General features: G+C 43.9%; 1 protein-coding gene across 3 annotated transcripts in view; it reads left to right on the top strand.

The window, feature by feature from the left end:
• LOC143293640 (uncharacterized) overlaps positions 1-23,774 on the top strand; it is a 115,871-nt gene extending 92,097 nt beyond the window's left edge. For 2 of the 3 annotated variants that reach the window (XM_076604747.1, XM_076604749.1), the window contains 17 exons: positions 338-448; positions 1,267-3,495; positions 7,653-7,844; positions 8,456-8,765; positions 9,119-9,311; positions 9,604-9,704; positions 10,317-10,433; positions 10,796-10,951; positions 11,244-11,336; positions 11,679-11,800; positions 13,371-13,988; positions 14,344-14,515; positions 15,029-15,376; positions 15,804-15,943; positions 16,206-16,382; positions 18,247-18,381; positions 19,597-23,774. In XM_076604747.1, the coding sequence (XP_076460862.1) occupies positions 338-448; positions 1,267-3,495; positions 7,653-7,844; positions 8,456-8,765; positions 9,119-9,311; positions 9,604-9,704; positions 10,317-10,433; positions 10,796-10,951; positions 11,244-11,336; positions 11,679-11,800; positions 13,371-13,988; positions 14,344-14,515; positions 15,029-15,376; positions 15,804-15,943; positions 16,206-16,382; positions 18,247-18,381; positions 19,597-19,674 (5,292 nt within the window). In that variant the 3' untranslated portion in view covers positions 19,675-23,774. The remainder of the gene's footprint in view (positions 1-337; positions 449-1,266; positions 3,496-7,652; positions 7,845-8,455; positions 8,766-9,118; positions 9,312-9,603; positions 9,705-10,316; positions 10,434-10,795; positions 10,952-11,243; positions 11,337-11,678; positions 11,801-13,370; positions 13,989-14,343; positions 14,516-15,028; positions 15,377-15,803; positions 15,944-16,205; positions 16,383-18,246; positions 18,382-19,596) is intronic. The other variant, XM_076604748.1, reaches the window with a different exon arrangement.
• The last annotated feature ends 1,556 nt before the right edge of the window (positions 23,775-25,330 follow it).

The raw sequence follows: 25,330 nt of genomic DNA on the forward strand, positions 1-25,330 counted from the left end.
TGCTTTTTTTTTCTTTTTTTTTTTTTTGTCCCATTTTTGTGTTGAATTATTGGATGACTGCCTGGCTGTGGCAGCTGTTCACACATGTATGTGTGTATCACACTGTATGCAGTCATGGAGGTGAGGTGAAACTGATGGACACCTCTCTCTATCTCTCTCTCTGTCTATATCTCACTTTTCCAGTTTCTCTGTTCTTCCCTCCGAAAATAAAATTAATTTTTTTTTAAAGAAAGATGAAACTAAACTGTCAAGGTTTCTGGAGAAAGTGTGTGTGTTTGTGTATGAGGTAAGTGTTGTATGCAGCATTCATGAAGTTGGGTGTTGATGTGGTGTGCAGAGTATAGGGCCCATAGCTCCTTGGGTCAAGCCTTCCATCACCCAGGGCACAGGCAAGGGCCACCTCAAACTAGAAGCAGACAAGACTGCAGAGGAGGAGCGTATTAAGAGGGTCAGTATACCCCCCTCCCTTTGGACACAGGTTTTGTCACTGTGCCTTTTGACTTCACCACTTTCATATTTGTCTGTCAGGGAAGAGTCCACATTTTTGTAGGAAGTTAATCTTTTTAACATTAGGTCGCTTTAAAAGGGTTGAAGGAATTAAAATCTAAGGAAGAAATGCCTTTATGCTAACGTGGAGATTGATGGTTTAAATAGTGCTGATAGAAATTCGTTTGAAGTATTTTTGTTTACAGATGATTTTAAACTGACTGCGAAGGTGATGTATTAAAAGCTGTAGAATGGAGTTGCAGCGATATCTTTATTTTTCAAAGATACAAGTCAAAAGTGTCAGCTCTTCTTTTAACACCCAGTCTTGGTGGCATTTCTATGCATGGCTTATCTGGCTCTGCTCTCTGGAGGCTGGGAAAAGAGGAGACAAGGTTGCTAATGACTAATAGTCTGACAAGATGGGATCAATATTCAGCTGGTGAGAAATGCCAGCCCCAGACAAAAATGAGGAGACTGGGCTTGGGTAGAGTCAATTGTACCAGACCTTTCATTGATTGCACACATGGTGCCTTACTTTTCTTTGTTTTGTTTTTGTTTGTTTGTTTTTCATTTTATTCTATTTTATTTTATCTTTAGATGAAGGAAAGAAACTGGCAGGAATTGGAAGCTTTATATGCCTTGGACTTGAGAATTAGCAGTTACGTTGCAAATTATATTAAGACTGATAAAAAGAGCTACTGTCAGGCAATGTATTGACAGTGTTGCACTGTGGACCAACATATATCGATGTGTATGTATGTGAGTGTGATTTTGTGACAGGAGGTGGACCATTGTGGCGTGATAGGTGAGGACAAGCGATACATGGGCCCAGTGCTGGAGCAGCAGCAGCAGCAGCGAGGGGACACCAAGCCCGAGGTGCTCACTGGGAAAGATGGCAAGCCCATCTTCGGGTACCCACCATATCGTTACGCCAGTGGGGTCTTCCCCCACCCCTCCTCCACCAACGTGCCCACCTCCTCCAGCAAGTCTGAAACCATCTTCAGCCTGTATGGCTATCCCTCTCAGCACTCCACCATCACCACGGAACAGCTCCAGAAGAAGGGTCTGGCCCCAGGTGGCAAGCCACTGAAGGAGGAGAAGAACATGTATCCAGGGGCAGGAGGGAACCCCTCTCCTCCCCGAGGCAGTGGTCATATGGTGGGCTCTGTGCATCCTCCTCTCAAGGAGATGAAAATGCAGAACTCGGTGATTGTAGAGAACAAGGGCAAGATAGAGAAGCAACCTACGGCAGCTCATTCCCATCATCCATCTTCTCTGTCTTCGTCCTCATCATCATCGCCACATCCTCAGCCTCGCCCTGCACACACCCCAGAGCAGCGGCCAGACCGCCCTTTGTCGTCTTCAACCAGTCTGGCCAGCCCTGCCATCCCCCATCACCTCATGGGGCAGACCATGGGCAGCACTGCAAACAGCTTTGGTGCCCAGTCCCCCCATCCTACGGCGTTCCGCGCTCTGGACCCCAAAGCCATGTCAAGATCTCAGAGCCCATACAAACTTCCTGGTGGTCAGCCCCTTACTGTCTCCAGCCAGCCTCAATCTGCTGTTGGCCAGCCGGAGCCCATCAATTTCAGCAGCAAATCAAAGGGGCAGAGTGGACACTCCAGTCCTTACCCCACCCCTGCCATTGCTCAGCCCCCTGTGTCCATGCCAGCATCTTCCCTGTCCTTCAGCTACAGCCTGATCCAGCAAGGGCTGGTGCCCAACCCCATGTACAGTCAGGGCTCCCTGACGCGGATGCAAATGGCACGCTCGATGCAGCCCAGCACAACTGCAGCCAGCACTTCCACCCCGGCCCCCATCAGTCACAACTCCCTCCCTTCAGGCATGTCAGGTGTGCCCCCCACCTCACAGCCAGCCAAACCACAGCACAGCCCACCTGGAAGCTCAAAGCGGAAAACTAACAACGCTGGTCGAGACAGTGGTTTGCTTCAGGCCAAACGTGCAAAGCAGGTGGCAAGTTCCATATCCGATGTCAGCAGACCAGTCAGCTCTGTGTCTGTGCCAGTGACAACACCCCAGGTTCTGACCAACCCTTCTCCCTACACTACCAGCAGTAGTAGTAGCATGGCGGGCAGAATGCCCAGCTCATTGACTGCTGCTAACTCCAGCTTTGCTCCTTTAGGATACCATGAACACTTCCGATCCTTTGTGGAAAAGACCGTACATAATGCGTACCTCCAGGAAGAGAAGTCCTCTCACGAAAAAGAGGAAAGAGACTCTTTACACAGACATCAGGAACAACTGAAGCAGCAGCAACAGCAACAACAACAACAACAACAACAACAGCAGCAGCAGCAACAGGTCCAGCAGCAGCAGCAGCACCACCACCACTCACAGCAGCCAGCACAACCGCCGCCACCACCACCAACAGTGAGTGTTGTGGAAAAGATGGACACCAGTGTCACAGGCTCGGTGAGCAGGGAGGAGGTGGCACGGTCCCCGGCACTGTCTGTCGCCAGTCAGCCAGTGCCGCTGCCTGTCTCCAGCAGCAGTCCGGCCTCCTCCATCATGGACACCATTAACCGTGTGGCCAACGGTCAGGACACTGACAGTGACACCCTCAGTGCCCCCAGCCCCCCTCCTCAGGCGCGTCTGGAGAATGCCAGCCCTCAGCACAGGGGCAGCAGCGGTTCCAGCGCCCCCAAACTGAAGAAGGCATGGCTGATGAGGCATGCTGACGACGAGAAGCCGTCATGTTCCCCTCTGGTCCCCTCCCCTCTGGTGCATGCTCAAGACGATTCCAATTCCAGTCAGTCCACATGCAAGGAGGTGAAGCAGTTTCTCAAGACCCCCTCTGTTGTGGTGGATTCTTGTGTGCCCAAGGTCAATGGGGATGTCTCGCCCTTGCCGGCCACCACTAACTCTGCAAGTAGTAGTAGTAGTAACAATAATGCCAGTGCACAGAACCTCCCAAATGGCAATATTTCCGCTGATCTCCAAGACACCAACTGTGAATCTACCTCCTCTGCTTCGGAAACCGAGATGCAGGTATGTCATCTTCTTCCCTCTTTTTTTGGTTGCTTCTCCAGGGGTGTTAACTGTTTCAGTTACGTCCAGAGTGTGTGACTGGTTAAGTAGCTGACTGCTTTAGCAAAACTCAATATCTCTTTAGTTACTAAGTTGCATGTTGCACATAGATGCACACATACACACACTGAAAATTGTCAATGATTCTGTACCTATTCAGCACAAACTATGAAAGACAGACTCGGAAGTTTTTTTTAAACAGCAGCTGCTATCAAATGGTATTGTCATATCAGTTACAAAGCTTTGTACTGGAGCAGCTGCTGATTCGGATTCAGTATCACCTAAAGCAATTTAGAATGTAGTATGAGGGACTCGGAAGCATGCTATTCAGTGAGTGTGTGTGGGAGAGGAAGAGTGAGATTTGAGCAGGGATATGTGTGTGGGATGACTAGAATGCAAGGGGGAAGTGGTGTTGACATTGCAGTATCATGGAATGGACTTTACCCAGTCATAAGAAAATGAGGGACAGCTGGAGAATGTGTATCTGTCTAGTAATACATTGTGTGTGTGTGTGTGTGTGTGTGTGTCCTTGGTCATGTGCTAGGAACAAGCTGTTCAGTCTTGTTCTCTGAGATAGATTTTATACTTGATCAATACTAGAGCATCTGTGTCTCACTCTGCATGTGTGGATCATGTGCTTCTTGTATTTTAGTACTTGGCTGTTTGTTTGAGAATCAATAGCGTTTACGTGAGGGATAGGTATGTCATTGTGCGTGTGTTTGTGGGTCACTGTGTGTGTGTCCACTGTCCTTATGCATGTGTTTTTGTGTGTGTGTGTGTGCACCTGTGTGTATGTGTGAATGCATGTAGATCTATATGTATCGACACAGAGGTGATGACTTGTATTTAACTGAATGCATTATTTGATGTGTCATGACACATGAAAGTCCCAGCATGGTTTAACTGAAGCAGGACATAAATTTTAGTTGGCAATGAAATAGAAACTTGTCTGTTTCACTTTTCAGATTCAGAACAAAAGCTTAGAACACTAACACCCCTGCCGTTGTTCCTGCAAGTGCAACTTTGTTGTTTCAGTTGCAAATGTAATACAGACTAGACTAGACAATCATCACGTCAAATCAGTTGACATGAATGCTATAACTGGACATAGCTTTACCAAAAAAATAACACCAGTGGAAAATACTGTCAGGATTTAGGCAGATTGTCATGTGAGATTAATAATGTACAAGTTTCAGTTTTATTTCATCACATATTCAGACAATTTGGTGATGGAGTTTATATATAAGCTAAGGAATACAGACCTAAAATAAAGAGCTTTAACTCCTTGAATCACATCACATAAATTGCCCAGACATACACTGAATGTTTAGACACAGTGCCATACTGTATGGATATAATAAAGTTGGTTTCAGACATAAACAGCTCGTGATCTTTACTCTTAACAGACTGACAAAACAAAAGGGTTTCTGAAAGGCAAAAGAAAACAGCTTGTTTAACTTATCAATTGATGACCCCCACTGCCCTATCTTTCCTTTTCTTTGATCTCCTCTACTTTCTAGCCATCCGTGTTTTGTGTTGTTTTAGAACAGCTGCCCCTTCTCCAGAAGATTCCTTTATTTTAATTGATAACCTTCTGCATTCACTGCTCCCCGCCATTCACCCTTTTCATTCCAGTGTGCCTAGGATTTTTATGTTAAAAAAAAAAAACATCTTCCAGCCATGCCAATATATCTCACTTCCCACCCCTAACCCCTGTCATATCTACACACACACACACACACACACACACACACACACACACTTTCTCTCTCTGCATGGAATGGTGTTAGATTTGATATAGCCAGCTTCAGAGAACACTAGTAATTCTCAACCAGTCTTGGGGACATGGCTTCATGAGTGTATTCACAGAAGTGACTCATCAGCAAAACAGTTGATTGGTGTGGATTAATTAAGCTTTGCCAGTCTGGCATGATGGAGTTCAACCAGCCTAATAGTAAGAGAAGTGGAAAAAAATTGCTACATAAGCTGAATAGAAAAATCATTAGAATGTGTTTTTGCGTATGTGCACCAATTTAGTGATGGGTGAACTGGGATGATGTCAGGGTGACAGGATACACAAAACATGTGGTGATTCAGGTGCTGAAATAAAAGAATTGTGTGGGGTCTCATGACATGCTGACATAAGCATGAGAGTGCAAGTTGTGTGAACACCCCCTGCATATTCTACTCACGCCATCAGTGCATTGAAGTTAAACAGCAATTTATATGTTTTTCTTCCAAATCATTTTCTTGAGTAAAACAAAAACCCACAAAAAAACTGGCTTGCTTGCTTGATGCTGGGTGATTTTTATTTTATAACAAGAGTCAATGAGTCGCAGCCTGTGCTTACAATAGTAGCTGTTCCAGTGGTTGAGAAAGGTGAATCGGATACTGAGACAGATTCATTCATGACATTCAGATTGACAAACCACTTTATGTAGGACAGGATCAGAATGGGGGAAAAAAATGCATCTTTTTAGCACTTTGATTTTTTAAGAATCTTGTTTGTTGCTGCACCTTCATTGGTGGAGCACCTTGTCTTGGTAAGATTGTAAGACTAATGGATTACAATGGAGTTAATGGTGTTAAACCTTTAGTTAGTGGGTGTTCCATAATTCACGAATATGGTTTTTTGACTCTTAGTCTTATTCAGCTGTCCTCACAAAATTGAACTCAAGCAAAATATGGACCGGGGAAAAAGTTTCAAACATTGATACACATACACTGAAAAAAGTTCATAAAATGGCAGCTGTTTACACATGCATAGCAGCATGTGTTTGTTTTTTTAATCGCTGTATGCTACAGGGAGGTGAGGTGATAGTAACTCTTGGGTCTCTCTCACTGAATCACATGATGATCACATGAGCACATTTGCTTTGCAGATATGCAGTAGAGAACTTAGCTTAAATACCTGCCTTGAGATTATTCCTTCTTTTTATGGTTTAATTGTGAGGCACTCCACAATCATGATTCTCACTTGATCTATTTGTGTCCACAAGCTGTCAATTCAATTTCAAATGAAGCTGTTAGCATTTTAGGGTCAGGATTTTGTGTTTGGTTGGATTGGAATTTTTTGTTTTTGTTTTGCTGTGGGAGGACTGGGAGGGTTATGGGGGGTAGCAAGCAGCATAAAGGGTGCTCCTCAACCTGTTTGAAGAGATGTGAAAAGTTTCCTTCCAGCAACAAAAGGGACTTGTGCAGGAATGCCTGTGTGCTCCTAACTTGACAAAACATGGCTTTCCATTTGGCATTGGCCCAGGTCCCTGCATTCCCATCCCCCTACCACTCCTCCCCTCCTCCCTTGACACCTGTCAGTTGTGATAAGACCCTCAACAGTTGCCCATCTGTTGATGTCTGCCTGGGTCATTGACTTTTGCCACATGAAGTTGTGCTAAAAAAAAAAAAAAATTTTTAAACACACGCACAAAAAAAACCCCAACTATATGCATTCCCACTTTTTATGAGCAAATGTTATTGATATGGCTTTTTGTCAGAAAATCGTTAAATGGGTTTGTTTTGTCTAGGCTGGGCTCTGTACTCTTATGTTTTGACAAAGCTGAATGCCTTCCTCGCACTGTATGGGTTTTTTTTTGTTTTGTTTTTTGGTGTTTTTTTTTAAATTTTTGTTGTTGTGTTTTTCAAGTTAATAAACAAAAAAACCCAAACATTTGCAGTATACAAGTACAGCTCAGGTACACACCTCTGTTAATTATTCTCAGTGGTTGTCCTTTGACACAATGTGTTTCTGATTCTGTGACTTGGTTTCTTGATTTTTGTTGTTGTTGTTTTGTGTGGGGGTTTTTGTTTGTTTTGGTGGTGGTGTTTTTTGTTTTCATCTGATTACTTTTTACTTTTTGTTTTGTATAAGTATGTGTTTGCAACTTTCATCTTTGAAGTTTGATATGTCTTGACACCAACAGCATTTGTCAGCAATGAACAGTTCAAATTGGAATGGAATCATAAGAAGTTCTGCATTTAAAGAATAAATGCACCCCACCCTCCATCTCACACACACATACTCACACAATCTCCCCATTCTCTTGCGCTTCTGTTCCTCACTTGAAATGACACGCAAAAAAAAAAAAAAAAAAAAAGTATTTGTACTTGTTTCTTTTCAGACTGTAACCAGCACAAAGAAACGTTCAAAACAGAAAAAGACTGGTTCAGCCAAGAAAGCCAAGACTGAAGAAAAGGCCCCCTCCCCTGTCCAGCCATCACAGCCGAGTGGAACACCCAGCAGCGCACGCAGCAAAAAGGCCTCCAACAAGCGAACAAAGAACGATAAGGACAATTCCAGGGTGAAAGAAAAGGTAAGACCCACTCAGATGAGAGTACGGACTTGGCTGACCCACACTTCTATTTTTCTATGTGGTCCTGTTTGTTTATTAAGATTACAATGTTCAGAGAGAGAACTTGCACTTTAAAGGAATTGAAGAAGTCTGCTTTGTTGATAAGTATAGATGGAGGATGAGATAGAATCTTCTTAAGTCGAAGATTTGTTTTGTAGTATCGTTCTTGAAGGGTCACTTCTTTTAAGTCGTGCCTCAGAACTTAAGTCTTCTGTTGTTTGTGTCAGTCTTACCTGAAGTATGCACACACAAAATGTATAAATACAAAACATGCATAGTTTGGAGTGATGTAGCACCTTGAATAATCATATGGTATGAAATCTGACTGATCCCTGGTCCTTTAGTCTATACATGTTGATTTTGAAGTGGTAGGTGAAGGTTACATTTTAAAGTGGTTGGTGAATATTTCAAAGTATTGAATTTCATGATCATGACTGTTGTGTGAAGCACATAGTAATATTTTTCCGATCTCAAGATTTTGTTTGTAAACTTTATACCTCTCCCTTGTTATCAGATGTACTAAACATTTTTTAAAAATAATAATGATGATGTAATATTGTTTTTTTTGTCAGCCGTCCCCACCGGAGACCCGTTCTGTGTCTCCATCCCCATCCTCCACGCCCAGAAGGTCCCCTGCTCCTGCATCCTCTTCAGCCAGTGGTGGCAGTAGTAGTAGTAAGAAAGAGGAGAAACCCAACAAAAACTCCAAGCAGTCTGGCGACAGCAGCGTACCCCCCTCCCCGCCCACGTCCCAAGGTTCTGGCAGTCGGGATGAGGAGAAAAGTTCCTCACCGGAAGCTGCCGGAAACCCCAAAGACAAGAAGAAGACCCGGCGCAGCAAGGAGGTACCAAAGGACATGGCCAGCAGGAATGGAAAGCAAGGTGACTTGTTTTGTTCCCTTGTCGAGGGTGCTGTCTGAAAGGTTTTCGATAGCCATTGGGCTGACCTACCGGTTTGAATAAAATCAGCCAGTACTTAAACTCACTGTCAGCAGCATACATGCTTGTGTGTGTGTATATTTGGCTTTTAAAAAGGTTTTCAACAGCCATTGGGCTAACCTACCTTGGTGAACAGAATCAGCCTGTCGTGTAACTCTCTGTCATTGGCTTTTAACAAACTCCTGTTACTTCATAGGTAAATGTTAGCAATTTTAACTATACACTGTACTTGTTCTTATTTACCTTTGGCCTGTTGGGTCAGTTGTTTGACAGTGGAGTGTGTGGTTTTGGTTTAGGTTCCTCGTTCAACGAGCCCTTGCTGAAGTGCTCTGTGGCCACTCTGAAGAGGACGGGTGCCCCCTTCTTGCAGAACGGCCCTTGCAGTGAGGTCACACCCAAGCTGTCAAAGTGTCGTGAGTGCAAGATGACCCCCAACCAGCGCAGCAAGAAGATACCCAACATTTTCTGCAGATTCTACGCTTTTCGCAGGTCAGCGGTCGTTTTGATTCTGTGAAAAGGATGGTATAAATGGCGCGCGTTTTCTTAGTTGCAGGGTAATGACAGTCATGATTTTTTTTTGTTTTTATTTTTGCCTATCTTGCTTAAAATATCCTGCTGCATTTCCTTAAGGGTTTGGGTTTTTTTTGGTGGGGGGGTGGGGGGAGGGGGTTGTTTGTTTTGTTTTGTTTTTAAGATGATCTGAACAAGCTTATGTTTTTGTTGTGTTTTGGGGGTTTTTTGGTAATGAACATTGCAAAAGTATTTCTGTTTGACATCTCAGATTGAAGTACAGTGCCAAAGGAGCAGTGACCAATGCTGGCTTCTCTGAATTGTCGGATGCTGATCCTGACGATATTGAACCTTGGCTGCCAAGGTATCCCAGTAAGTATTGAACCTGCACCATTTTCTGTTTTTGCCTTTGCTGTGTAGTTTTGTTGTTTGTCTCATCTTGTGGCACGGTTGTTCAGTTGTAAACTGATAATCATGTAAGGTCTTTGAAAAGCTGAGCTCCAGAATAAGACTTGTCAAACCTGACAGTCTGTACTTGCTTCATATCTGTCTGTGCCTGTTATTTTGGTCATGGCAAATAATATTTTGTTGGGATTAGAACCAGGGTCAGGTACCATGATAGGAGGAAGGTTGTAGATTGAAATTCTCATCAAACATTATTTTTTTGTGTGTGTTTTTTCTGACATTTTATTAGAGGTTTTGTTGGGCATTTTTTGCTTTTGTTTCTTCCCGAGCTCTACCCAGAATTCAATATGCCATGACTCTTAAATGTGAACAATTTTGATTTGTTGAAAGTGAATGAAAGAGCACGTGTTGAAGACTGAAGACAAAGACTGTGAAGATAAGGGAGTGGCAGCTGAGAGGTGAAAGTGAATGAAAGAGCATGTGTTGAAGAAGAAGAAGACACCTGAATGAAAGAGCACATGTTGAAGACGAAGACTAGGCAGTGGCAGGCAGCTGAGAGGTGTCTGTCTGTCTTGACAGTCGATGAACCAGCACTGGATGAGGAGATGGGCAAGTTCATCCTGTCCAAAGTTGGGGACAAATTCTGCGAGCTGGTGGAACAGGAAAAAGAGGCCAAGTCCCTCTCTGGCACTGATCGTAAGTCAGTTTCAGTTGTTGACTCTGCTCTGTCTGTCTGTCTGTCTCTCTCAGATGTATATCTGTCTGGTGGTCCCTGCCTCCTTCCCCTCCCCTCCTCTTTTTCACTCTTTTATCCTCACCCTCTCTCTCTCACCCATACTGTCGCTCTTCTCTCTCACCCTCTCTATATCTCTTTCACACCCTTACTCACTCTCTGCCTCATCTGTCTCCTGCCATCCCACATCATCCAGTATGTGTTTGTTTACTTATATTTTCAGTTCATGGTAAATGTTTAAAAAATGAAGACTTTGAGTTGTGTGATAGATGATTTGTTTATCTTCATGATATGATAAGTAAAATCCTGTATTGCTTCCTTTCAGCTCCCATTGTGTGGAAGCGGGCAGTGACAGGAGTGAGGGAGATGTGTGACGTCTGTGACACGACGCTGTTCAACATGCACTGGGTGTGTCACAAGTGTGGCTTTGTGGTCTGCCTGGACTGCTACAAGGCCAAGATCAAGGCGTCAGAGGGGGAAGGTGTGTGTGTGTGTGTAGTCCTCACTTGATGGTTGTGGTGGAGGTGTGTTTGGACACTGATGTGTGTATGTTGATAAGTTTGTTCCCAGCATTGATTGTGGAAAGCATGCTTTTGGATAGAAATTCCTTTAGAAGTTTATTAGAATCTGTCAAGAGTTCGGGTTTTCAGCTGAGGGTCAGCAAGCATTGGTACAGTGTCAGTTCATGCTCGTCAAATTGTGTAACGTGTATGGTAGGATATTGAAAAATATAATGACACGGTGTAACATCACTGTTCGTTTCTGTCCTTCAGAGGAGGAAGACTGCAAGTGGTTGACCTGCAGCTCAAACCGTCAAGCCCATGATGCCAGAAAACTGATGCTGACACAGATTATCCCCAGTGATGGTCAGTATTTTCTTCTTCTTTTTTTCTTCCTCTCTTGTCATCCAGTCTCTCATTTCTTATCGAAATGCTGAGGAAAACTGACCTAGAATTGTTTGGAAACTTGTTTTGGTTTGCTGTTATGATTTAAAGTACCCAGGAGCTTTTTAAAAAAAATTACATAATGGCGGAAATTTCTTAGGCTGTGTTTAGAAAGTGAAATGTATTTTTTCTCAAAAAGTCTGAAAATCTGACACACATTCATGTACACCCACATTCATATAGATTATACTAGTATAGTGTGGCTGTTCCAGAAGTATGGTTTCATGTGGATGCATGACGGCAGTGTGTTTGAACTGTGTGCAGCCCTGTGGGAGCTTGGACGTCTGATCCATGACATCCGACGCAAATGGTCCATCCCCGCCAAGTGCCCCTGCAGTCAGAACACACAGGATTCCAAACCGGCTGGCAAGAATGGCACAAACCCAGTAAGTCTGTCCTGTCCTGTCTTCAGGTTGTGAAGAAGTAAACCAACACCGTGAATTTTTTTGTTTTTTTTGTTGTCTACTTCCATCTCCTCTATCTTTCTTCATGATCTTCCAACACCCACCCCTTCTTGCCCATTCAGAGTGATGTAAGAGGGTAGCTGGCATTGTGTCAAGTTGTGGGTGTGTCTGCAAGGGGGTGGGGGGGGGGAAGTTGTGGCTGTGTTTTGATGCTGACTTTGAAGAGCGGTGGTTGGTTTAGCTTGATAATAGCAAGCAGCAGGTGGGGGGGTGTGGGCCCCCAGGACAGAAAGAAAAACTCTGGGCAGGGTGCATGGGGATGGGGGAAATGATGCTTGCTTCCTTCCTTCCACCACCTTGCCTGCCCTGCCCAAGTCAACAGAGACTAGGCCATGTTGTGGCACGCACCCAAGGCAGTGAAGGAGGAAGCGATAGATGGGGGGTGGGGGATTGCTGGCTGGGTGCAGCTTCAGTGTCAAAACTGAGGTACGCCTTTCCTTCACTGAAGTGTTTGGGTCACAGCCATTTTCAGCGCTTGTAAAACTGGCAAGTCTGGAACGTCTCCTTTTTTTTATGTGAAGGGGGTTGAAGTGGGGTTTCCAGAACGGTAAATAAGATTTTTTTTTTATGAGTGAATGTTATCTTTTATTATGTGAGGCATATCACAGGAATGCGGTAGAGCTCAGCAGGAGTGAAGGCTTTTTTTTTCTTCTGTTTCTGTACGTGTGTAATGTTGTTTTTTAGTGTTGTTGTTGAGTTTGTGCGTGGTGTTTGTTTCTGTTGCCAGACAGTGTGGAAATTAAGAGTTAAGCCTGATGGAATGGGTCTGGCATGGGGCCAGATGAGTGGGCTGCTGTTTTTCCTCCCCCCTGTTCCCAAGCCCTGGCTGGCTGGCACTACCGCCCGGCATGTGGCATCTGTGGCTGGGAACCCTGCCAGGAGCCCTCAGAAAACAATCCTTCTCAGCTCCCCTCCCTCTCCCTTTCCTTTCCTTTCCTTCTCTTCTCTTCCCTGTGTGCTCCTTTCTTACCCTCTCTCCACCTCCACCTTTTTCCCCACACCCCATCCCTTTCCTTCCTGCATCCACCAAGAAGGCTGCTCCCCCCCCCCCCTCCAATCCCCTCACATGCTCTGGCTGCAGTGTTTCTTTCACTACTAGGCTTCCCTGGATTTTAACAACCCGCTGCCAACATCTGCCACCTGTGTGACGTAATGCATGTCTGAGGAGATGTTGAAAGAGAGAGGCAGAGAATGGGTTTGTCGGGTGTTTAGGAAGGGGAAGGTCTTGGCCATAAATACACAGTGGAATACATTTTTGGGGGGCTTTTTTGTTCAAAGAAAACTTCTTTTTTTTTTTTCCAACAACAGCAACAAAAATGTTACAAAAGAATTCTGTTGTGAGACGACAAGTGTTCCGTGTGTGTGTGTGTTTTGTTGCATTCAATATCATATTTTCACATACAGCTCCTCAACACCTAGGAACTTTCCTTTAGAAAGAATCAGACCACAATTCCAATCTAACAAGGAGAGCTGGTTGTGTGTGTGTGTGCAGCAGCTGGTGAAGAGGATGGTGAACGGGCTGGGCGGAGAGGAAGGGGGCAACAAGAAATCGCGTAGCAAGGCAGCGGCAGCAGCAGCTGCAGCCCTGCAGGCAGAAGAGGAGCGACTGGAGGGGGAGGAGTTCAACCAGGACAAGCTGGCCCTGCTGGCCAGTGTGGCTCTGGGCGGAGGGGACAAAGCCAGCAAGCGCTCCAAGCTGGAGAAGCTGGCGGAGGAGGAGTTTGGGGAGGACGGGGACAAGAAGTCTGGCTGCTCCACGCTCCGGGAGCTCCTCACCAAGACGGCGGGTAAGGGGAAGGTGCCGAACGAGAAGAAGTCCAAGCCCAAGTCGTCGGGCAACACCCTGGATGACATCATCCAGTCGGTGGTGGAGAAGAGCTGCCGGGATCTAGACCAGCCCAACCAGACGTTCAAGTTCCTGCACTACATCCCCCGCCTGGGCCAGTGGAACCGGGAGCTGCCCATCATCGCTCACAACCTGACGGAGACCTCGGTTCTGTACCCTGACGTGCCCCACTCCTGGCTGTGTGATGGCCGCCTGCTGCGCCTCCATGACCCCAGGCACAAGGGCAACCTGAAGATCTTCCAGGAGCAATGGAAACGAGGGCAGGTTAGTGATGTGGCTTTGTTTTGGAAGTGTTACTGTCTATGTGCCCCATACATCTGAATCTTTGATAACACAACTGAACACTGCTGAGGACGAGAGAAACAAAAGCATTTCAGATAAAAGTGAAACAGTTGTTGATATCAAGTGTGTATTTTTCTTTCCGTTTATTTTTTATTGTCAAGCATTTAAAAATTGTCTTGGTGCAGAGGGATTAAAGTATGAGTGTGCTTCCCAGTGTTTTTCGTTCAAATTTTCATGGTGGTGGGTTTGCCCAAACTGAAAATATGTTTTAATTACACATACTTAACCGTGACCCAACTAGTGCAGTTAAATTAATTGCTTTGTGTGTTGTTGACAGCCTGTGCTGGTGTCTTGCGTGCACAAACTGGTGAAGAAGGACCTGTGGAAACCTGAGACGTTCAACAAGGAGTTCGGAAATCAGGAAAACGACCTCATTAATTGCCGTAATAGCAATGTTATTGTGGGAAATCCTATGAGCGACTTCTGGGAAGGATTTGAATCCATTGAAAGTGAGTAAAAAATTTTTAATTCCATCCTTTCTTTAATCTGCAAGGTTTTGAACCTTGAACAGCCTGAACATAAAGTGTTGGTGTGTTAATACTTTCATATGGGATATTGGGGTTCAAATTCATGCATCACCAGCTGATTCAGGGATTTTTTTTCCCAAATACTACGGGTCAGCACCTGTGCAGGCTTCATATTGCCGAGATCTCTCATGTGTGCAGTAGCAAATAACAAAATAAGCTCATGAAAGACCTTTTGATTCGCATGAGAGTTTGTTCAGTTACAAAAACATAAAAGATTGACACAGCATAGGTGTCTCAAATCCAGTAATGTCAGCTTAGGTTGCTGATGAACATTTAATGAAAAACTGTGCTCATTAAAAGCCTACTTGCACACAGTAAAACAAGAAAGTTTACATATAATATTTTATTCTTTAAATTTTGATTCAGTTAAAAAAAAAAACCAAAAAAAACCCGGAGACTGAAGTAAAATGGTGTCATTGTTTTTGCCCCTGTCAGATCGACTGCTGGATGAAGATGACGATCCCATGCTCCTCAAGTTGAAAGACTGGCCACCAGGCGATGACTTCTCAGAGTTGTTGCCAGCACACTTCAACGACCTAATGCAGGCACTGCCACTGCCAGAGTACACACGACGGAATGGAAAACTCAACCTGGCGTCTCGTCTGCCGGACTTCCTGGTGCGTCCAGACCTGGGCCCCAAGATGTACAATGCCTATGGGTCAGCCAGGTTCCCCAAAGAGGGCACCACCAACCTTCACCTGGACATCTCTGATGCTGTCAATGTGTTGGTGCATGTTGGGGTGGCCACCGATGGACCTGCTGGACAGAAGGAGCATGAAGAAGGTGGGTGACGTGGATAGTTAATCGCCCATCAGGAAATTGCATTGAATTCAGTTTATCTTGAATCTTCTGCTGTATCTCTGTCTGTTGGAGGAGGAAATGAAATTGTATCTTCAGTCTTCTGCTGTATCTCTGTTTTTTGGAAGAGGAAATAAAATTTGTCTTGAATCTTCAACTGTATCTCTCTCTGTCAGTGTCAGAAGAAGAAATAACATGGTATCTTGAATCTACCAATGTATCCCTGTTTGTTGAAAGAGGAAATAGAAGAGAACATATCCCTAATTAGTATTGAACAAAACTCACACAATGTTTATTTAAATGAATGCATTGTCTGGAGAAAATTGAATGGATGCTGTTATTTATGTTATTCATAATGAAATGGTGAAGAAGGCACAGAAATTCAAACCTTTCATTCCTCTTTGGTGTGCAGCGGCTGTCCGAGCCATAGATGAAGCCGGGTGTGACAGCATTACCAAACGACGGGTTCGGGAGGTGCATGAATTGCCTGGAGCTCTTTGGCAGATCTATGATGCCCATGATGCTGATAAAATCAGAGATTTTCTGAACAAGGTCAGTAATATGTAGCTGGCTCTCACCTTGTTTCCTTTTCTGTGTGCTAGAAATGTGTTAAAAAAATTTGAATGTCAGTAGTCTCAGATTTTTCCATGAACCTGGCACTTTTTTCGCCTCCCCCCTTCCCACATGGTCTCTAATACATTTGTCATGGAAACACATTTGTAATAAAAACTTTAGAACTTTTGTGCAATACTGGACTGAGAACAAGAACAGATGTGAAGATTTTTGTACGTAAGATTACTTTTCCCTCTCTCAGGTGGCGAAGGAGCGTGGCGAGATAATCGAACCTGACCATGACTCCATCCATGACCAGAGCTGGTATCTGGATGAGGAGCTGCGTGACCGACTCTTGAAGGAGTACGGCGTGCAGGGCTACACTATTGTGCAGTGTATGGGAGACGCCATCTTCATCCCTGCTGGGGCTCCTCATCAGGTAGGAGGAGGTTTTGTTCATTTTTTATATCCCCATAGTTGTTTTACATGTTCGTAGGATAGTTCTTTGTATTACTGTTGAACTGTATAGGTTAACATAACTGCCTTTTTAAATCAAATGATTTCCCTTTTTGGGTTTTTTTATAGGTGTTTTTGTGTGTGTTTGTATGTTGTTGTTTTGTCTTGGCTGTGGGCACACTCCAATACATGCACACAACTTTCATACTCATTTGTTTGTTTGGGTTTTAAGTTTGGCTGTACTTGATAGGCAAGTGGTGATTATGTTTGTGTGCAATCAGTGTGAGCACTGGCATATCCACAGCAACACGGGAGCTTTAGACACGGGAGCGTGGCAGCACAAAAGGAAAAATGTCCATTTAGATAACAAAGCAAACCCCTGTACTGTCTTCTTGCTCCTCTGTTCCACCAAGGCAGTCAGTCTCCTGTCAGTCATTCAAAGGCCAGCTATCTCTGGCAAAGGGTGTTTTGTCTGCAGCATGGCAGGTTCCCTGCTAATGGCCTGGTGTGTCAGGGAGGGAGGGGGTGTGGGGAGGAGGGTCAGACAATGGAGGAGCACAATGGGAGAGTGGAAATGGTAATGACATAACTGGCCTTTGTTGTGTGGGAGTGATGTAGGGCTCAGCAGAGGGTGGAAGGGACTCTGTCATAACTTGCTGAGTACTGTGAGCTTGCCAGCTGGACTACTTGGCAGCAATTGAATGGAGGCAAAGCACAATGAGAACAGTCCTTGTCTTCCTGCATTCTCTGCACAACATATTGATCTGTAATCCTATTTTTTTCATTGATGTGATGCCTGCAAAGGGAAGGGCAAAAAGGATATTTAAAAGAAGAAGAAGGAGAAACATAAAAAGAAGCTGATATCAGTGTTGAAGGGATATGGACAGAACCATAGAGACCTACGTCATGAACTATAAATAGAAATAATTATTTCCCCCTTTTCAATCCACACAGTGGGGGAGAGATGGGGTGTGGCAAATGATTTCACAGCTGGGCAGATGGCAGGGTAGGAAGGAGAGAGAGAATGACAGAAAGAGCCAAGCAGTAGGTGGCCACACACACACACACAAGAGGGCAGATGGTGGGTGTGTGTGAGAGAGAGAGAGAGACGCCTGGTGACAAAAGCCTGAGTGTCAGCTGACACGGGGAAGGGAAGGAGATAGCTGGAGATAATGGAAGCCAGGACACAGTGCCCTGCTCCCTTCCTTCCTTCCCGGCCTGGCCTGTCTGGGTCCTTTCCTCTCAGCAAGGAAGCCAGGGTCACAGCAGTGTGGGCCCATTGTCACTTTAGCCCAGTTCTCTGAAGAGAGACTCCTTGTTGTCCCTGCAGCAAAGGTTACGGGGCTCTTGCCTTGCTATTGAAGCACTTGTTAGTTGAAAGCAGAGAGGGTTTATGTTGTTGTTGCTATAGTTTTTTTTCTTAATTATTGTCGTCTTTGTTATTTCAAGGCATGTACACAGGGAAGTGATATGCTTTGCTTGTGAAATCTGAGCATAGTGTTTCATCTTCCTTTTCTTTTTTTTCTTCCTCCATTTGTAGGTTGTATCTTCTGTGTTTACTTTTTCTACTGGCTGGTTTACCATTTCAGATATCCTTTTTTTCCTTTTTTCTTTTTTTTTTTGGTTTAACGTACACAATACGAAAAACATGAACACACTGCCTTTCCTTCTTCCCATGACCCCTAGCCTCCCCAACCCAAGGTGATGTCTGTTTCTCTCTCTCTACTCCCTCTCTCCCTCCCTCCATCCTCTCTCTTTCAGTGGGAGAAAGAAATACTACCTGATGGATACAACTAAGTTGTTTTTGAAGTGGAGACAGACTAACTGACCTGTCATCGTGTGTCCAGGTGAGGAACCTGCACAGCTGCATCAAAGTGGCAGAGGACTTTGTGTCCCCTGAACACATCAACCACTGCTTCCGCCTGACCCAGGAGTTCCGCCAGCTGTCCAACACACACTCCAACCATGAGGACAAGCTGCAGGTGACTGCTTTCTGCCTTTTTTTTCTGTCTGTCTTCCCATCCACATACTGCAAAACAAGTGTTGTTTTCTGCCTTTTGGTTTCATTACACTTTGTCATGTCTTTCTCACCATCCACTTACAGCAAAACAAGTGTTGTTTTTTGCCTTTTGGCTTCATTACTCTTTGTCTGTCCGTCTGTCTCTCCATCCACTTACAGCAAAGCAAGTTGTTTTTTGCCTTTTGGCTTCATTCCACCTGTCTGTCTGTCCACCCACATACAACAAAACAGGTGTTGCTTTCTGCCATGGTTTCATTACACTTTGTCTGTCTGATAGTCCACATACAACAAAACAAGTGTTGCTTTCTGCCATGGCTTCATTACACTTTGTCTGTCTGATAGTCCACATAAACAAAACAAGTGTTGCTTTCTGCCATGGCTTCATTACACCTTGTCTGTCTGATAGTCCACATACAACAAAACAGGTGTTGCTTTCTGCCTTTTGGCTTCATTCCACCTGTCAGCAAAATAAGTGTAACAGGTGGGGTAGAATTTCAGAGTTGTGGGCTGAATTGTATAGGTAAGACGACTTTTTTTCTAAGGTGTCATAAAAACATTAACCTATCAATTATGGCACAGCCTGACTGGTGGGAGTTTATGATAATCTGTCATCAACACTGAACCTGTGAAAGAGAGTGCAGGTGTCTAGACAGGCCAGTAAAGAATGGGTGTTAATGAATCAGACCATCTAGCTCTGCTGCCAGACTTGTTACATATATAGATGACTCCCAGGGCAAAGGACACATGTGATAATGCTGCAAGCACGTCAGCAACTGGCAGTGAAAATTGGACTGTCATTTCCATGTAGGATGATTACTTGCCCACTCAGCTTGGAATACCTTGTTTTGAGCTGAAGTTCTTGAGCCTGAGATGGAATTTGAATAGCTAGTGAGGATTGTACTGTGGTGAATAGTTGCTTTCTTTTATTCTAAAAACTGGCAACAGTTGGAAACATTTTACTGTAACAGTTTAACTGTTGTAGCACAGTTGCAAAGCTTGTATATTATGCAGATAGCTTTTTTTTGTGGTGACATTATTTGATAAATAGGTCAGTTACTGGATTTTTCTCTGTATTAATAATTGAAAATGAATAACTATGGACATTTATCATAATGAATAACTGTGCGGACATTGATCAGCGTGACAATCATTGTTGTAATTGGATCTGGTTGTGCAGGTGAAGAACATCATTTACCATGCTGTGAAGGATTCCATCGCAGTGTTGCGAGAACTGGATCCTGATGACAAGAAATGAAGCCAGCCAAATTCAGACATGACTGCTTCTTCCCGGCCATGATGGGGACAGCTGAGAAGGAACTGAACAGAAGGGAAGGCAGGGTGATATCGGACGGGCTTGGAGAAGAAACTTCGCAGCCAGGCCAGAAAGAGAAACAACAGGAATCATGCTAACTTACAGAAGACAGACATACCTAACAAGCTATGCTGCTGCTTGCTTTCTGCAAGTTGCTTACGATTATGGTGCCGCTGACAGTGGGTAGCAGACCTGAGGTCAACTCACCTGTACAGCCTCCATCTTCCTCTTCCATACCTGTGCCATTCTGCGTGGGGCAGGTGTGAAGACAGTGTCGCACTGTAGTTGATTGCTGCCGTGGCCTTGTCTCAGGCAGACAAGGAGGGACACTGATTGTGGACAGAATGTCCCAGGCAGAGAAATGCTGTGATCCCTTCATATGTGGTGTTTTGTTTTCTGTTGGTTTTCTTTTTTTTGGGGGGGTGACCACTCTCCAGTCTATATTGACATATAAAGATTCTTTTAAGTTTGGGTAAGCATCTCCGTGAATGAAAATGTTGTATTTTTCCACCTCTTTGATGTGTGGAACCAGTTGTTTGAAGGTGACACTATGTGACCGTACCCTGACAGAATGACTTTGTTAGTTATGAACAGTAGGAGTGAAGGTGGAGAAGTGTCCATGGTGAACAGATGCTACTTTCCCCCCCTCCTGCCTTGTGCTAACAACAGCTTGTGCTGGTGAACACTTGTGAGCTTAGCCAAGGGTGGGAGGGGCGGGAGGGAAGGAGTTGGTGGATGGAGGCGAGGCAGAAAAGAGTCCACTGCACTTGAGGACAGCACGGGGTACTGGACTGTGGTACATACAGGACACAATCTAATGGGCAGCAAAACAGGCCACACCAGCCGGTTCCTTCCTCACTGTCAGCACAGCAGGGACCTGTGGACTTTCCTTCTCCTCACCCACCCACACAGCAGGGAGTGTTGGGCGTGGCCGTGTCGAGGCAGCAGGCAGGACTGACACCTTGCCCTCACGCCCTGTTGGTTCTGTATTTGGGGGGAGACCCCTGTTCAACACCTGTCCTCAAAGGTGGGCTAGTTGTCAGCAACACCATTTGCTCAACACATGTGTGGGTTCCATGAAACTGATTAAAAAAAACAAAACAACTCACTCTTGTTGACTTGTAGTATGGAGTTAGTTTTCTGTAAACTCCTGTTCTGGTAAAGTGTTATGTTGGTGACACAGCCTGTGGTATTGGGGAAAGTTATATATTAAAAAATAAATAAAAAGCACCAAAGGTGACAGAGCACATTGTACAGTCATACTTTGTATTATTTGCTTCCCTGTGACAGTGATGCTAGTGATAGACTTCGGAAACAGAAGATGCTTTGCAAATAGCACAAAGCACAACTAGGCTGTTTGAACTTTGGTTGATTCTTGATGTCATGTATTGTTTTCCTTCTGCAACTACAAGCCAGAGGTTCTGGTTAAAAGCTGGGGTGACTGCAGAGTTCTGCAACTGCCATCAACCTACTGTCCTGCAGTAGATGTCAACCGTTGTCGGAGGAGGATGACAAAGATTCTGTGTCCCCCAGTGATCTTAGCTGCTTCTTTATTGGTGTTCTGTCAAGTTAAACAGAAATGACTGGAGTGGAGAGAGAGGGACCTTGTGACATTCAGAGAGATCTAGAGACCAGTGCGAAGTGAGAGAGACAACTTGGAGAGTGACTGAGAGGGAAGAGAGTGAGATGCTTGGCCGACTGGTGAGAGAGAGTGGGTTGTGATTGTAGAGTGACTGTGGCTTGTGTGCTTGCATATGATTAGGTTACAACATCTTCTGAATCTTGAGAATGTGCATTGTGTGTGGTGTGCTCATTGCACGTGAATGCAGGGTAGCTGTGAAGTCTTTTTTTATACAGTGATTTTAAGTTGTACAGGAAAGAATGTGCTGTGGAGATGGATGATGCAGGTGTGAGTGTGGACAGTATATGGCAGGAGAGGTGTGTTGTATAACAAGAGCCATGCTATTGTACATAAACCTGTGTGTAAGTATAAACCTGTCTTATGTGAAACTTGTCCTGTATTTTGAGTTGATAAATGACAAATATGTCTATCACCTACCTAACAGACATGATCTATATAAAAGGGGGAATCAGTATATAAAGGCATTAGATGGTAAGTTGTGCATTGCCAGATGATAGTGTGAATGAAATGACTAACCTCAGGAAATTTGCTGTACATGAAGCTTTCCTTTTCACGGCTGGTCAGTAATCCTTGTGTATCCCTTTGGCTATTCGTCCTGTGAAAATCATTTCAGTTTGTGTGTGTTCGCCTCTCCCTTCGTCCTTCATCAGTGAACTGCTTCATTTGGAAGGGAGGGAGGGGAAAAAAGCTCTGCCAGTCTACCTGTCTACAGACTAACCTCATCTTCAATGTCTCATTGTTGGACTGTGTCACTGCCAGAGGTGATGAATTGGGAGGGGGAGGGAGGGGGTCCTGGCCTGTCAGCTGTTGAGGACCAGGATCCTTAAGAGTGGATTGTAGGGTGTTTGTGCGGCTTCTGTGACATGTGGGTTGAGTTGCGTAAAGTGGGACTGTGGGCTATGTACATACCACCCAGCACCTGGGTACTGGAGCTATTGTGATTGGCCCAAGTTGAGGGCTTTACAACAAATGTTTCTTCGTTCTTGTGGATGTTATGTATGTGCTTCTGTTGAGTGCATTACGTGTCAAACCCAGTTTCTTTCAAAACATGTCCTGAAGAATAGAAGTACATTATGGAGCATTGATCTTACTCTACATGTCTTGGAACACATATGATTGCGTCGTACAAGTTTATGTCACTATGTCCGCTACCGTAGAAAACGTTTGCCAGGATATAAATTATTGATGCTCTGACATTGTGATTGTACACATGGGGATGCTGTAACAGTATGTTTTGTATATACACAGATGAGTTTATCTCTTGTTGATCCCTTGTTTTTGCTTTGAACTTTGGTCTTGTTTGGCCCAAGATGAAGTCTGCCCTCCTCCCCATCCCCATCCCCCCCCCCCCCAGCTCCCCCAACCCCCACCCCTCCTCCTTCATGTCAAGACTGGAGCATTGGTCTCAACGTACAGCGCTGTTCGGAGGGGTTACTGTTCTGAGAACAGTAGTAGTCATTTGGGTTGCTCTTCTTACCAGCCATCGCAGCTGTATCTGCCTGCCCCTGGCTTTCTGTCAGCAAAGTGTCCCATGCTCTGTATGAAGGCTATATCAATGCAGAGGGTCCATAATCTGAGCTGGTGTTTGTGTGTTGCTTCACTTTCTTCTTGTGTTTCTATGCTGTCATTCAAGGATTCTGTATTGTTTTTTTGTTGTTTTTTATAAAAAGAATTATATATGTTGATTGTTTTTTTTCTGAAGCTCTTTTCTTGTTTTGAGCTTATTTAGTTCTTTCAGCTTTCATGGTTTTTGCAGCTTCTTTTTTTTGTTGTTGTTGTTTTTGGTTCTCATTGAGATACGTTATAAGCAACAATAGAACAACACTTTTTTGGTTCTTCTTCTGCTGGTATCTAGTTTTTTTCTCCATTTTTTAAAAATTCTTATTTAAAGTGTTTTATCCTGTCCAGCACAAAATGGATGTTGGAAGTGTTCATCTTTGTTTGGAAACTGTCCTGATAGCTTCAATGGTGACTTTCTGAGAGATACTCGGTCCTTTTGAGTTGTGCAGTCTGTGGACACTATTCCACTGTCTTGCCCACAGTTGTTGTAGCAAGACCAAGTCGTAGATGTTGTTTGGAATCTAAACCTTGGACAGAAAGGTTTGCGTGTGTGTGTATACCGTTGGGTACAGCTTAGCTCTGTACATAAAGTGTCTGACCTATTTTTGTAACACTAGTTAATCTTGGCTTCTCGGGCTGCTTGGGATACAGAGCCTCCCTGTTTAACAAGAGGTAACCCAAGAAAAAGGAGGGGGGAAAGAGGAAGTGGGAAAAAGAAAAGAAAAAATCAGGAAAAAAAAAAGAGAAAAAAGAATCGCATACGCATTACAATGGCTAGAGTGATTTTAGCAATTGTATTACTATCATTTTGAAAATCACAAAATAAACAATTTGAATTGAATTTTTTTCTCAGTGGGTTTGTTGTTTTGTAGTTTAGATATGGATGAAAATGAAAGTTATTTCCTTTGACTGTGTGTGAAGGTGAATGCTTGGCCTGTGTGTGTATCCATCATTCTTCCTTCACCCAAAACTGTTTGGCACAAGATCTGACTCCTGTTTGTGCCCACACATTCTCTCTCTCTCTCTCGCTCTCTCTCGCTCGCTCGCTCTCTTGTCCAGATTTCATTCCTCATAGTGCTTCACTAGATAAGTTGTTCAGCTTTAAAACAAACCATTTAGTTAACTCTCTCTCACTTTCTTTGCTTGTATAGATTTCTTTCACCGACTGTCTGCTTCCCTGTTTTTCTGTCTTCTCTGTCTGTCCATCTCTTCCTCTGAGTATGGCTGAAAAGAGGACTATGTCCCTCCTTCATTTTCTCTGTGTGGACCCACCCCTCTGTGTGGAAGCCAGTGAGTCTTTACTCTGTTTTGGTGTGTGTACGTTTGCTTCATGATTCCTCTCTCTCTGATCTCTCCTGTTCCTTCCCCCCCATTCTGTCAGTCTCTCTCTCTCTCTCTCTTTCTACCCTTCCCTCTCTGTCTCCTCTCCATTCCATTTTCTGTTTGTGAACTTCTCTTGCACATCAAAACTGCCAGTTTACAATTATCAAAATATTTTATTTTCTATTTAAAAAGAAAAAAAGCTCAGCCCCATGATAACGATTCAAAAGAAAAAGTGTAAGTATGCTGCTGGAAATACAAAACTAGACACAAAGTATTGTATGCTGTGTTGCATCTGTTAGATGCTCAAAAAGAAAATGTGGCGGAGGTTACATAAGTTGTATCAGAGAGGTGGACCTGACCTGGCTGTTTAATGTCTTGCTGAAATTGGAATTTTTTATGTGCAACAGGAAAATCAATACTTTCAGCTAATGTGTGGTTTTAAACTGAAACTTTAGAATAAGTGTCTGCAACAGCTTTATGTAGTTAAAACCATTACTGGATGAAGCACCAGAGTATTTCAGAAGACCCTCCACACCCCACCCCACCCTCACTTCCAAAAAAATTAGATAAATAAAAGAAAACAAAATCTAAGCAGCTGATCTGAAACGTTTGTTGTTAACACAGCATGAAACAGAACAAACCAGAATTTTTTTTATTATTTAATTTTTTTTTATTTTTTAAGTCCATCTTTTGGGTTGCATCATAGAAAATCATCTGTTACTGCACAGAAGCCCATGGCTCCACCCTAACGCTGAAAAAGCTTACTGTGTTATTGATGATATACATTTTGCTGGAACAAATTTTAGATCATATAACATTTAGAAAAGCTCAAATTTGTACTGTTTGTCTTCCTTGTAACAGTTGTTGGGAGATCAAAATTTCATTGGTTTCAACACTTGAGTTGGGGTAAGCAAGATGATGATTATAAAGATATGTGTAGAAAGTCCTCTAACACATGGCCAAAAACAAACAAAAAAAGCAAAAAAGAAAGCAAATTTGACATAATTTATAATCATGACAGGAAAACCTGTCAGGACTTTAAATTGACAGCTAATTCACACAGTTGTCTCATAA

The sequence above is a fragment of the Babylonia areolata genome, chromosome 19 (genome assembly GCF_041734735.1).
Source record: "Babylonia areolata isolate BAREFJ2019XMU chromosome 19, ASM4173473v1, whole genome shotgun sequence".
Classification (NCBI taxonomy): Eukaryota; Metazoa; Mollusca; class Gastropoda; order Neogastropoda; family Buccinidae; genus Babylonia; species Babylonia areolata.